General features: G+C 49.1%; 1 protein-coding gene across 1 annotated transcript in view; it reads left to right on the top strand.

Moving 5' to 3' along the window:
• The first annotated feature begins 2,479 nt into the window (after nucleotides 1-2,479).
• Nucleotides 2,480-14,339, top strand: part of iqgap1 (IQ motif containing GTPase activating protein 1) — a 29,519-nt gene continuing 17,659 nt past the window's right edge. The window contains exons 1-6 of the mRNA XM_072717895.1: nucleotides 2,480-2,749; nucleotides 4,565-4,667; nucleotides 12,151-12,307; nucleotides 12,425-12,502; nucleotides 12,673-12,749; nucleotides 13,323-13,390. Coding sequence (XP_072573996.1) covers nucleotides 2,704-2,749; nucleotides 4,565-4,667; nucleotides 12,151-12,307; nucleotides 12,425-12,502; nucleotides 12,673-12,749; nucleotides 13,323-13,390 — 529 coding nt within the window. The 5' untranslated portion in view covers nucleotides 2,480-2,703. The remainder of the gene's footprint in view (nucleotides 2,750-4,564; nucleotides 4,668-12,150; nucleotides 12,308-12,424; nucleotides 12,503-12,672; nucleotides 12,750-13,322; nucleotides 13,391-14,339) is intronic.

The raw sequence follows: 14,339 nt of genomic DNA on the forward strand, positions 1-14,339 counted from the left end.
TCATAATTATTCATAAATCTGAGTAGGATATTTTTAAGGATGGACTCACCGTCGGGAGGGTTCCCCGCCTCTCGAGGGACGGGAACCTGCTTTGAAACCTTCCTAGGATTTCATTCATAGCCTCCACCTGGGCGTGGACAAGAAGCACTGACTAACTTAATTTTCGTCAAACTTATTGAAAATAGCTTTGATTGCATAATATGCCTGACCACATTTTTCCTAAATAAATCATGTGACTTGTATTAACATGCATGACACGTTTTTAGCGCTATTTCAATGCTGACAAAACAAGGGAGAATTACAGACATGACAACAAGAGAATATATCAGTAAAGGCTGCGATAATTTCCACATTGCAAAATACGTCCCAGCGTTACCTGACCTACCAGCTGTTTTTCGGAGGATCCTGTCCCCTCCGCGGCTGCGTCGTCACTCCATGTCTGACCGCAGCAAATGAAGGTGACAGCACTGGCACACATGAGCTGAAGCAGCAAGCCTGAACTCTGCATGGTCCTGAGCACCAACACCACCAGCTGGGGCAGAAGCGGGGCTTGGCCACGAGTGGGTGGGTGAAACACTGTTGGGCCCGACAGCAGCCTGCTCCCTTTATAGGCAAAATAACTCCTCCCAAGGGTGATAATTTGTCGTGGTTAAAGCGCTGGGGGAGATCAATATTGGACATTTTACATCCTTTTTTCTAACTGATTGCATCCATTACACCATGACACCTTTATAAATATTTAACTTCCATATATCGGCTAAAGTAACATTTCGATTTTCCGGCAATAAGTGGGGTTGTGGTAATATTTGTCATTAAATGCTTCCGGGGAAAAGCTATTGTAATGTTTAGTTAAAGTGTCATTCGATTTAGAGTTATAATATTGTGCACGTGCGTAATATAGTATTACCACGAGCTATATTCAGCATAATTTGTTTCATCTAATAATCTTAAAGACCCTGATAATGAAGGATTAAATGTAATTTATGTGGTCCTCGGGGTATGTAACGGATTTAGAGGTTTTTACAGCCCAACAATGCCTGTGAGTTTATTGCTTAGGTTTAAAATATGAGGCACAAAGGGCACTGCAGGCGTGTACCGCTGGTCTTCCCACGCTGAAGACCGCTGTTCATTACGCAAAATCTGCAGAAACCACAGCTACAAATGACCAGGATGTATCTGTACCCATGCCTTGGTCTGTACTGCATGGATTATTCAGTATGACTAGTCAAGTGGAGAATTACTGGATGTTTTTCTGGTGTGTTGCAAAGTAACAGAAGGTCCTTCTCTCCCTCTCTGTTAACTACCCATAAATAAGACTACCTCTGAAGACCTGGAGAATTCTGTTAATATTTTGATTTGCTAAGTTTATCTTTTTTCTGGCCAGCATTCTTCCAAGTGTTAGCTATAAAATCTTTGAAGTCATTTCCGTGTAAGATCAGTAATTTGTCATTATCCAAATTTCAATGCGCATAAATGCACAAAAATCACTCTGCGCCTATATGATGCGTTATTTTCTGTTTACTGAATGTGCTTATACTATATATGCAGTGCGATTTGGGTTTTGACACAAATGGGTCAAATAAACACAGTAGTGGATGGGAAAAATTGACTATAGATGCAGTGACACAAGTAGAGTACATGCATTGTAAAGCGGGATAAGTGGGTATAGAAAACAGCAGAATGAAGGGCTCTCTTCCTACCAAAAAATGTGTTCAAGTTTGTAGTAAAAGCTCAGTAAACTAAAGCCTCAGCAAAGGAAAGGAAGTGTTTTCAGGTCAATGATACAAAATCTCACATCAGTAAATGTCTTTTTTCCGGTCTACATTATTAAAATCACAGGAAAACTGCACTTAGGCTGCTTGTCAGTGAAGAGGGGTAAATTACTGCAAAATACCTCCTACAACTGCTTATCAGACATAGTGGAAACTTTAATGCAGGGGTCTCCAACTCCAGTCCTGGAGAGCTACCGTCCAGTAGGTTTTCTATCCTACCTGGCTTCTGATGAGCCGCACCTGTTCTCAGGTAAATACCAGGAACAGGTGTCACTCATCAGAAGCCAAGCGGGACAGAAAACCTACTGGATAGTAGCTCTCCAGGACTGGAGTTGGAGACCCCTGCTTTAATGCATCTACATAGGCCTAGATACTACCAATAAATCCGCAAAGAAACGCAACATTTCATTTGAACATTTCTTCGAACGGTTGGAGAACCATAATGTGAGCTCTCTAAGCTGTAATGGTCGGATAAGTTCTTTAACTTTCAAGAAAATAACAAAAATGAAAAAATGTCAATTACTGGAAGTAGCTCCGGTCGCAAAATAGTTCGCTTGTTAGAAAGTCGCGCATAAAGTACAAAAAAGGAGAAGAGGCGAGCAGGTAAGATGGCGTTGTCAATGCCGGCGCGGCGCGATAGAGGGCGCCACCGCCGCGTCTCGGGCCCCGCACACTGGGTGTTTCCTGAAACGCATACTTTAGGATTTAGCAGAGAACACACCCAGTGACATCAGTGAGGGTCGGAGACAAAAAATAAAAAAAAAGTCTTAGCAGACGTTGTACGGTTAAGTCAAGGGGGCAGTGGCGCCTTTGCAAGAAGTCCCCCCTCCCCCAATATTATTTATTAAGCTTTATTAAGTAGTGTCGGCATACCTATAATTGTAAGGACTTTGCGGTATTTGGCGGATATAACTGGATCTTCGGCAGAAATATGTCAACTTCAGACGAAGCAGACGGGTTCCGGCCACGCTATGGGTGTAAGTACCTAAAGGAGCTTCTTTTCCTCCCTTCTCCTGCGGAGAAGTTGCCAGGCGCCCCGGAGACGGAGCCCAACTCCGCCAAAGTGACTCCTTAGTGCAGCCTCGCTGGCCTCTTCGCCCCAGTCTTGCCTAAATGGCTTTTCTTTCTCAGCATATCGCTTTGCAGATGTTTTAACTTTTGCATGCTGGTTGCGGCGTGGGGGGGGGGGGCACGCACTTCCGCGTTTCACATTTTATTAGATTTGTCGCCCCTCTCTTATCTGTACAGCATATTGAAATAAGGTGTGTCGGGATTCCCGACTGTTATACACGCGGTGTCTCTCACATTCTCGCCGTAAAATCTGTATTTCTGTCTTGCATCTCAGTAAAAACGATAGGCGTGTCCTGCTCGTCTAAACTCCAGGCTGAAATGAAGAAACTCCTTACAGATCCTCACCTACCTACATATCAAAACCGAGTAATTCATACGGGACACCTTTGCCTTCTGGAAATGAAATGGATTCGGTGAAAATAAAGATTATAGTTCCCGAATCGGTGCCGCCTGAACTAACGTTATTTCTTGCGCGAAAGCAGCCCGCTTTACATGTAGCTGAAGCGAAAGTGTCGCGTATCAGTTTCCTTTTCTTAGTTTATAAGGTTTGCGTTTGATGGCCGATAGAAACTGTAAATTTATCATACTCTTATCGCGGAGTGCATCTGTGGCTTTTGGACGGCATGTTAACTCGCTGACAAACATCAACTATTATATATATATATATATATCTGTGTGTGTGTGTCTACGTGTCTGCATATATATACACACACCGACACCAACGATAAATATATATTTTTTTCTTTTTTAAGCGACATGACTGTGTGACAACATTTACCGGTGTGCACATTTCATTAGTTCATGTCTCCAGTGATTGCGTTCTCCTTCCAGCCTGGGACATCTGATATTTTTATAACCTGTTAGTTGAAGGCCAGACGTTTGACGGAAGCTTCTTACATACTAGACACCTGAAGGTCACGGTAATATGGCAGCTTAGATTGGCACAGTTTCGCTGCTCCAGGCAGCTGCCGATTTTCTGTATTTCCACCACCGTGGCTTTTTAAGTGAAGAGATTTCATAAGTAACTTTGGTCCAAGCCAGTGTCAGACCACCTAGAACAGTGAACTGTGACGTGTTTTTGATAAACGGACACTGTAGCTTTAAATGATTCATCTACAAATGGCAAATAGTTATGAAATTAGAGAAGTGGTTTTTTTATGGGCTAAAATGGCATAGAAATCATCCTAAAACTCTGCTATCAGCATTTGAGATGAGAGCTGTGGGTGGTATTGCTGGGACCCTGTCAGGTTGTGGCCTGTACCCTGGGTGAGACGCCTCTCTGGTGCTGTATTTCTCCCTGAGACCCCCAGGGCAGGTATTAGGGTGCCTCCGTGCTGCATCAGCGGCCCGTCTCTTCTGCCTGCAGCGATTAGTGCACTGGCAGCTTTCCCTGAGACCTTGGCATCACCTTGTTCAGTGGTGGCGGTGCGTGTCGGGCAGCCTAGGGGTAGCCAACGCGGCCTGTCGGCCATATACCCCCCAGGCCACTGTGTCTGTGTGGTTCACTGTGTCTCCCCTTTTGCGCTTTGAAGAAAGGGCGGGGGCCCACCCCCCCCCCCCCCCCCTCCATGTGAGGGATGCAATGGTAATTGCTGGTTAGGCTTGGATAGTATTAGTAATACTAGTAATGGTTAGAAGTCTGCATTTGAACCTTAATTCTGCATAATGATGATGATGAAGGACTCTTCAGTCATGGCTTTGTAAATGGCTGTGCCTTGCAGCTGTCCTGGATGGAGTGGAACGCCTCACCGCAGAGGAGATGGATGAGCGGCGACAGCAGAACATGGCCTACGAGTATCTCTGCCACCTGGAGGAGGCCAAGCGGTAAGGTGGCTCCCCCGGCGAGGTGGCACCCCCTCAGGGAAATATCCACAGATCAGGAATGGGGGGAGGGGGGCGTTGGGTGTTGAGGAGAGAAGGAAGAAGTATCGGCAGATGTTGCGACATGTGTGACAAGCAGCCGCGTGCAGAGTTTCTTCACCAGACCCCCCACCCCGGTCTGTTTGCTGCAGGATGACAGTCTGGGTTTTTTTATGCAGCTGAGGGATGGAAGCAATTCATTTGGCATGAATGACTGTATGGGTTAGAGAGCAGGGCTGGAATATGGCAGCCTGTTCACTTTATTGAGAGTTTTTGTTTTCCCTCCAAAAATATTAATTATTAAAGCCATTCATTTATCGCACGGAAAAATAGTACTGCGTTTTGGTACCTTTGTGGGGCCGCCTGCTGGCTTGTGAGTCCGGCGTCGGACCCGCCGGCACGCCCGCCCTGAGCCGGCCCTGGCGAGTTCTCGCGCCGCTGCACCAGCCACAGACGATCGAGTGGGAAGAGCGAAGCAGGAAGTGAGTCAGACCTTGTTGATCTCAGTATCTGCAGCCGTTGCTGTAGAGACGTGGGGTTGCCTTGGAGATTGGTTGCAGCATATTATGGCATTAGTGATAGCGTGCATGTACGTCGTCTGTTAGATGAGGGGGTGACGGTGCACTGCAGCAGAACTGGGTATTACCCCCTCCCCCCCACTCTGAAACTCAGTATCTGTCTACAGAGACTAAACCTATGAACTGAAAGGTCCCCCACCTAGGATGCATTTCTACAGCATATCTAGTATTTCAGGGGATCAGAGACCCTGGGGTGAGCGCCCCCGCTGGTGGCTGCATGCCAGCGCACCACAGCTGTCCTCCCACAGGCCTCGCAGCTCTCCCTGTAGACTTTTTGGGAACCTGACTTGCCGTGTATTTGCTTTTGGTCTGCTTCGCGTGCACCAGAGGAAGCTGGTCCCCCGCAGGGCTCTGTAGGGCTGGCGCTGTGCCACCTTCCCAGCTGCACTGGGGCCCATGCAGAGAGTGACCGTCCCTCCATCCCCTGCCCGCCTGTCCCAGCCGGCAGTCAGACGCTGCTGTCATCAGCTTTCGCTCTCATTGTCGCCCGCATGGTTTCCAGTGAAGCCTTATCTCTCGGAAGGATCCAGAATCTCATGTATGGCGAGCCGGGGGTGGGGCGGCAGGAGGGCCGTCCTCGCTCGCGTTCTTACGTTCTTTGAGGGACGCGATTCGATGTCTGAGTGCCTGCAGTCAGGGGTCAAAGTTCAAGGTTTTGCTTCCTGTAGACCATAGTAGTAAGTTAAGCCAGTAAGTACAGCAGTTGCCGCTTACTAATAGCAGAAAATAACTCTACCGTAGACAAAGCGCTCAGCGTTTTGGACGCAGGGAGTAAGGGCCACGTGGCCTTGCTGTCATCACCCTGCCCTTTTCTGCCTCATCCGCTGGCTTACAGTCTAATAACTTTCAGCAAACTATTTAGAATTTATGTGGTGATGATTGTGGCTCTTTTTAAAAAAAATCTATTTATCTGTTATGCACATCAGCCTAGACACTTTTCTGCTGAATGCCTTCAGTTTTGAAACACCTGTCCATGATACAATACTCATCACGGTGCTAGTGTCACAATTCAGTGCATCACGGAATTACCACTGTACCCTGATGGTTAACATCCAATACTGAAATAAAGGAAGTACTCAAATTTAAAACAGGCCAGATTTAATTAATGGGATTGAGTCAGTATCTTGAACAAAGCTGTTGCGTACTTCAGCTCAAAGTTGCAAAAACTATGCACTTCCTTGTGCAAACATAAAGTAGGGCTAGGCAATTACTCACATTTTAATTTCAATTACGATTTTGGCTTCCAACGATTATCAAAACAAAACAATTGAGATAAAAGCGATTATTGGGCCGCATTTCATTTTACAGTGATATTCTGCGTTTCCCCTTTCCAGCCCCTTTTTGTTTCTCCGTTGAATTATATTTAGAGGAAATCCACTGTAAAATAATCGTGATCATAGGATTTTTCAAAAATCGTGATTATGATTTTTGCCATAATCGAGCAGCCCTAACAAAGTGCACATTTCTGGTTTTAAAATGGCAAATGTGGGGGAAAAAAGGCATATAGAATGAAACAGTTGACTTGTACTTTAACACTTCAGAGGTAGAAACTTAGCACAGGATTCATAAACAGCATGTTTTTAATCGGCAAATGTTGAAAAATGTTCGTAAAATGAAACATATGTCGGCATTGAATGGTACTGCAATAAGTTAATAAATTGATGCAAAGATTCAAAAGTATCGATGAGAAATCATGACAAACTCAATCACAGTTTAAAGATTAGTTTCAGTTATGTTTCAGTATTGTTACTGCAGCCAATCACCTGAGCGCATAGGTGGTGGTATTTTGACAAGCCTTCATTTTTGTGATGCCTTTTTGTGAGGCCATATGCAATAGGCTGAATGCAGCAGAAATATCGCTCTCTTGTGAGCCATGATATTTGAGGTATGTGAGCGAAGGCGTAGGGGGAGGCCAGTTACACCCTATGACACGGCAAAGGTATTTTAGGGCCGGGTTCTCAGTTAGTGACTTGCTCTCCTGTTTTGCTGGAGGTGATGAAATACCTGCCAGGAATGCAAGGTGCCTCAGTCGTTCCCTACGAGCGAGACCTGGCTGTGAGCTGCCGGGTGCAGAGACGGAGGTTTATGGACCCTGGAGTGGCGCATGGCAAGCTGGCTTTGAAAGTCGCTGGAGATCAACCGTAATCATTCTGCTGAGGCCCATGGAAAGTTCCGGGTGTCCCCCGTCTGCGATCAGTCCACGCATGGCTTTGGGCTGCCGGGGTTTGCAGGGACGCGCCTTCGCCTCATGCTTTGGCTGTTTTGTGAGCTCTTTGGCGTCGGGCCCGGGCCACGATAAACGGCAGTTTACAGGCCATGGAAGTGGCGGTTTGGCTGTGCCGCGCGGTAAAAGCTCATTGTAGACAGGGGTGGATTGGAAGCACCATCTGGTTAGACGTGATCGTGGGCCGCGGCCCCCCCCCCATCCACGCCCCAGCTGTGACGCGGCGACACGCCATTTCTTTTTAAAAACAGATAGTGCCGGACTGTAACTATGTAAATGGCAGAAATGCCTCCTGTTATCTTATCTCGTATCCACGGTGAGGGAGGGGCCTGTACCGTGGGATAGCTTGCCCTCCACCTGTCGGAGGTGGCAACTGTCGCTGAGCCGGACACAGCGTGGGGGGGGGAGGGGGGTATGTATGCCCACCGACCAGTAAATGGTTCTAATGCCCACCAGCTCTGTATAACCACTATACCACTGGTCATCTTTACCGAACCCCATCGTGGGAGGGGTCCTGTTTAGACCACCAGGTGGACCCAGCCTCCTGACATGGTATAAAATGGTGTGGTTCTGTTCTGTTCCCCCCCCCTCCCCCCGTTTGGTTCCTGCCTGTGTGGCTGCCCTCCCCGCGATAGAGGTCACTGGGGGGCCGTTTTCTCAGGGTCCACTGGGCAAGGTCAGCTGGATTCCTGTACGGCAGCAAAGCATGTAATGGAGTGTTTGGCTGCCTTACAGGAAGACCACCCCCCCTTCCAAGAACACTCCCCCCCCCCATTTCTCATATCTTTTACAGTAGCTAAATGCCCAGCAATGACAAACTAAATAGAACAAATGATATAAATGAAGAATAGAGTGTGTTTGATGTACTTGAACGAAGTGATGTAACTTCCTGTTTGGACTTCCAGTCCGGTCTGGAGCATTCCGCTCGGCTGGCTCTGTACAATGTCCGTCTTTCACCTCCTCCCCCTCCCAGTGAGACTCCCACTCCGGTTTCCCGAGGGGAGAGAGTTGGGAGAGGTGGTGGGGGCTTTGGCTTGCCCCCTCATACACACACACACACACACGCCCTCACGCCCCTGCATCATGCCATTCAGATGCGCCGGCTACTGCTTTGGCTCGTTGCGTTCCCCTGTTGCGTTCCCCTGTTGCGTTCCCCTGTTGCGTTCCCCTGTTGCGTTCCCCTGTTGCGTTCCCCTGTTGCGTTCCCCTGTTGCGTTCCCCTGTTGCGTTCCCCTGTTGCGTTCCCCTGTTGCGTTCCCCTGTTGCGTTCCCCTGTTGCGTTCCCCTGTTGCGTTCCCCTGTTGCGTTCCCCTGTTGCGTTCCCCTGTTGCGTTCCCCTGTTGCGTTCCCCTGTTGCGTTCCCCTGTTGCGTTCCCCTGTTGCGTTCCCCTGTTGCGTTCCCCTGTTGCGTTCCCCTGTTGCGTTCCCCTGTTGCGTTCCCCTGTTGCGTTCCCCTGTTGCGTTCCCCTGTTGCGTTCCGGTGAGGGTGCTCAGTGGCACCCGCCGGCCGCCATCGTTGTGGTTGGGCGCCTGACGACCAAGCGCCCTGGTGCGAAGGTGCGTTAAGCTCCTCCCCCTCGCTTTCCCTCGCGTCACGATTGTCACCGTGTTGCGTTCTACAGCCCTGGTGTGGGCTGGGCTATCGGCGGGGCACCCGGGGGTGGGGGGTGGGGGTGTCCCCGTGGTCATGCACGCACCCCCTCAGTTGTGACCCCAGGCTTGCATTCAGTGGGTTTACCTGGGGCTCTGCGTGTTCAGTCATTACAGCCCGGCCTGTCCTGACTCGTACTGGCGCCTGACAGGCAGCGTTTGTTTGCACTCACAGGAAGTGTGTGTGTGTGTGTGTGTGTGTGTGTGTGAGGAGGGGGGTTATCTTATTTACTTTCATCCTACGGCCATGTAGGCTGAATAAACAGTGAGGGTGGGGCCGTGCTGACGGGATGGGGCTCCCTTGCCCCAGGGTGCTGCAGGTACGCTCTGACTGTCTGGAGGCGCGATAGGAGGCGGAGACGAGGTGTGAGGCTTCCCTATGCTTCCGGATTAGGATCCGTCTGCCGGCGGCCTCTTCCTATTGGCCTGACCTGTGACCGGTGCGGCGCCTGGGTTTCCTGCGCGGCTCGCGTCCCGATACCAGCGTCCTGTGACGGCCAGAGTCATACGGCAGGATTAATGAGCACCACCTCATGGCTTCCCCAGACCGATTATTTCCATGTTTGCTGTCGCTCCCTATCCGGACCTGCCTGTAGGATGTCATTATTGCTTGTTATGGGTGTGCCGTGTGCTACTGGGCGGGGCCTCCGTTAAACCTGGGCGGGGATGGTTCTCCAGCTGGGCTGAATGGTAGGTGTGGCCGTCCCAGTCTGCCTGCTGTGGGTTAACTCCTGCTTGGACGGCCTTCATGGATCAAGGGAGGACCCTACAAGCGAAGGACTGTGTAGCCATCTCAGCTGAAGTAGGAGTAACGGGGAGGGGGCTCGCTCCTGTCTGGGTGTCGGCCCTGGCAGTGACAGAGGGGATGGGCTTTTCAGAGATACCGAGACCGTGAAAGAGGTTGCAGCCGGAACGGGCCAGTTTCTGAGCACCAGTGCAGGCGCTATGGAAACTGACTGGGAAGAATTTCTTTTCAGTAACGCTGTAACTTTGTTTTGCTTTTTTTTTTCTTTCCCCAAAACAGAGTCTGCAGCCCTTTTTTCCCCTCGAGTAGAACCTGCTGAGGTTGGCGTTGACTTGTAATCCGGGCCTTAGATGTCATACCTGCTGGGTTTACCTGAGGGGATAAAGTCCAGGGAAAAAACAATGTGACACGTTATGGGGGGAGCGCGGCTGTTTGAACTGTAACATTTGTGGAAATCAGTATCCATGTAGCCAGAGTCTGAACACGCCAGCATACATTAGACCCATAACTGGTTATTCTGACTCTGGAATTGCTTGGCTGCTGCGTGAAATATTTGTCTGCGTTATTCGGTAGTTTTAAGGAGCACCAGCTAAAAATAGAATTGGCCACACTGGTTCATTCACAGCCCCGTTCTTCTAGGGAAACATGTGGTCCCAATGAAGTGCGAGAGAAAATTCCAGAATGCTTTAAAGTGCCGCCTTCCTTTGCCTGAGAATATGGGCGGTTGATGGGAGTAGTGTTTCCATCTGTGGGATCCCATAATAAGCTTCTGGGAATTACAGTAGGTACCATTGACTGGAGGAAAGTGTAAAATCTGGCCCAAAACACTTATCATTTCTTTGCCCAGAACTGTCACAATATTTTTCATCAAAATAAAGGATATTTATTATTCTTCTATCTCTATCTTGTCCTTGGGCAGTGGTGGCTTAATTGTTAGGGACACGCATTTGTAATTGAAAGATTGCAGGTTCGATTCCCCGACCAGCAATCTATCACTGATGTACCCTGAGCAAGGTACCGCCCCCAAGCACTGCTGAATTAGCTGCCCCCTGCTATGTCACGATGTCACATGGGTTAAATGCAGAGGACACATTTCATTGTTGTGTACTGTGGTGTGTCAACAATGATCACTGACCTCTAATTCTTATTTCTTTCAAAAACCACAATGAAATTGTCCATTGAAATGCAATGATTTTTAATGGTTTGACCAAAAGTATCTGTCAAATTTTACTCTCAATTTTCTCATACAAGCCGACAAAAACCCCACTAAACTAAGTATTAAAATAAGCAAAATCCCACCATCCACTGCAGAACCCTACCGTGCACATGAGTGCGGTCCCCACTCGTACCCCAATAGCCACCCCTCAAAAACCATTAAAGATAGTAACTGGAATTTTTTTTGAGCCTTTAATTGGTATCAGAATCAAAGATCTAAATCTAGCCTGGGTGGATTTTCTGTTTTTACTTGCTGGAACCTTCTTGCAGTCAGTGTATTGACATGCAGGGTGCTGAACGTCCTCTTTGGGTGTGGTGTGGTGCGATGGGGATGGAGGTGGAAGGAGGCGTGCAGTAAAGGCGACCCGCGATGGAGCTGCAGCGACTCGCCGCTTCGACGTGTCCCCGGATGTGCGACTTGGGGTTTCCTCTCTTTCTCTTCTCCTCCACCACAAGCACAAACTTCCCCAGGTCAGGGGGAAGTGAGCAAGCTGTACCTACAGTACGACATGCTGAGCATAAGCATTAACGCACGAACGCCGCTGAGGCTGGGCTCCCTCAACCTAGCTAATCCTGGATTTTTCGAGCTCAGCGTGGATCGTGGTGCTTCGTTCCGGGCCGGTTTCTTATCGCGTGCCGATCGCTTTCACATGCAGCATAAAAATGTAGCGGCTCTTGCGCTGAGTGATACAGATCCCTGTTCCCACTCCGAAAGGATGGAAAAACAAGTTGCGATGGAACAGATGGACTCCTCACTCATGTGCATCTGTAGGTCCCAACGGGGTCATGTGACCAGTCTCCGCAGGCTTTACGGATTGTTCCGCTCTTCCGACTGTGCATATAGCTTGGACATGTGGTCTGAGCCCTGCCATCACATTTACAGGCTCCTCTGAGTTCCCATGACCACCCATTGGGCCAGATGTATTAAGAGCAGCCTGTTGGTATTATGTGCTGACTGAGGTGTTTCCGGAAGCCTTTCTGGTTGACGACTTCTTCCTTTGCGTCCTTGTCTCACTTGGGTTTTCTCTGCTTCAGGTGGATGGAGGCCTGTCTGAATGAGGAGCTTCCCCACACCACTGAACTCGAGGAGGGCTTGAGGAATGGCGTGTACTTGGCCAAGCTGGGCAACTTCTTTGCCCCCAATGTGGTCTCTCTCAAGAAGATCTACGACCGCGAGCAGGCGCGCTATAAGGTGAAGGGAAGCCCAAAGCGTGGCCTGGCTGCAATCTCCTTAACCCATCTAGCCATATGGGCAGCTAGTGCATCTTCTGAACAGGAAATAACTTGTTTCTCCTTTTCCTCCCTGTAGGCCACTGGGCTTCATTTCAGGCACACCGACAACGTAATCCAGTGGCTGAACGCTATGACCGAGAAAGGCCTTCCGAAGGTGAGAGTAAAATATCACAAAATCACCTTGAGAACCTGCTTTAAAATGGCTCTCACCTGTTGGCAGGCTTGTATTCAGGGTGGAGACAAACTATCAGTGTGGTATCACAAACCCAGGGCTCAATCTCTGCGGCTCTAGGCTTCACACACTTTTTCTTGTCCTCTGTTCAGATCTTCTACCCTGAAACTACAGACATCTATGACAGGAAGAACATGCCTCGCTGTATCTACTGCATACATGCGCTCAGGTACGGCAGTCAAATCGCCTTGAGCCTCGTCTGATCTGTGTCTCCTCTGGTGCCAGTTAATGGCATATCTGGGCCGATAACTTGTTGGTGTCTAGGACTGTGCTCTGTGGGCCGTAGTGTGTGTTAAATGAAGCGTATTTGGGTTTCAGGTGTCTAAAATGAGAGCTTTGTGGTCTTGTGGTGGAAATTGGCAGATAGGCCATAGACATAAACTCTATCTAGGCTGCGTTTCCACTGCAACTGCGTAAGTGACGTGGCCACAGGGGGCTCTCAAGGCTGGTCTTGTGATCATGGAGTCTCTGAGCGAGTCTGTAGAAGAGCTCTGGTGAGCATGCCTGAGCCCACAAGCTCTGTGTGACCTCATGTTCCAGGACGGCAGCTAGCCCACTGCCAGGTCCAGGTGGAATCTCCATGTTAATGCGGAGCATTTCTGCCGGAAGATCGCGGTTAGTCCGTTTAAACTCAGCAGGCCACCGCAGAGGCGCATGGCCGCGAAACCGCACTCGCCTCTGGTGAAGCAGATGGATCTCCGCCCCCTGGCCCTGTTTAATCTCCTCTCTCTTCACTACACAGTTTGTACCTCTTCAAGCTTGGACTGGCCCCACAGATCCAGGACCTGTACGGAAAGGTGGATTTCACAGGTGAGGGTGGTATGAGCCAGCCCCGGCCAAATAGTCCTCCTCCAGTGGGTCCCAGTGTTCTGGGTGGTGAAGCCCTTCGGAGGGACTGAGGGGTTAAAGTGCAGCTGTAGAGAGAGCAGAGTGGAAGTAGCCAATATGAGACTCGTTAGTAATTGTGCGAGTTTCCTGTCATTTGTTATACCGGCTCTTCCTGCTATGCTGATGGAGAGAGTGTTTATCAGCAACACAATTGCTAACTCCCAGCAGCCCTGCCCCCCTACCCCCCATCCCCCACACGGGGACACTTCAGCTAACCTCAGCCGCCCTGCCCAGATAGTGCATAGCGACTAATAATATTATCTACTGGGCATATTGTGTACTTTACCGTAGCAGAGCATTAAAATCACCCCCTGTCTCATCTGCCATCTTGCTTTCCTGAATACTCTGGGGCTTGAATCCCCCACAGGATACCGGCTTTGGGTGCCAGGGTGGCTGGGGTTGGTGTTCAGGGGGACCAGAGAGGGTGGGTCCCCTCTGTGGTGGGCAGGGTTCCGCTAACCGCTAATTAGCTTTCTTTTTGGTTAGCGGATTAGCATTTCCACTAACTTTTAAAAACTGGTGGACCGATTAGCTTCCGCTAAATTTAGTTCTGCAAAGTGTAGATCTACTAGCATTTTGTCGTAGGTAAAGTTTATCAGTCGAAAAACCTTTGTTAATCCTAAAATCACATGTTCGTCCAGTCTGTTGTGAGCGTGTCTGCAGCAGTCTGTCTGGCACGCTGTGGGCTGACCATGCATAAACACAACACATGATTAGTGGATAACTTGTCGTTAATGTCTTTTGGGCTAAATGTGAGTCAACGAAGATGAAGTCCATTTAAATTCTGGTACCCTGAACGAAGCAGAGAACTGGGACCAGTATCACGAAGCTGGATTTCTTGCGTAGTCGCATAACATAAAGACTGATTGTG

The sequence above is a fragment of the Paramormyrops kingsleyae genome, chromosome 11 (assembly GCF_048594095.1).
Source record: "Paramormyrops kingsleyae isolate MSU_618 chromosome 11, PKINGS_0.4, whole genome shotgun sequence".
Lineage (NCBI taxonomy): Eukaryota > Metazoa > Chordata > Actinopteri > Osteoglossiformes > Mormyridae > Paramormyrops > Paramormyrops kingsleyae.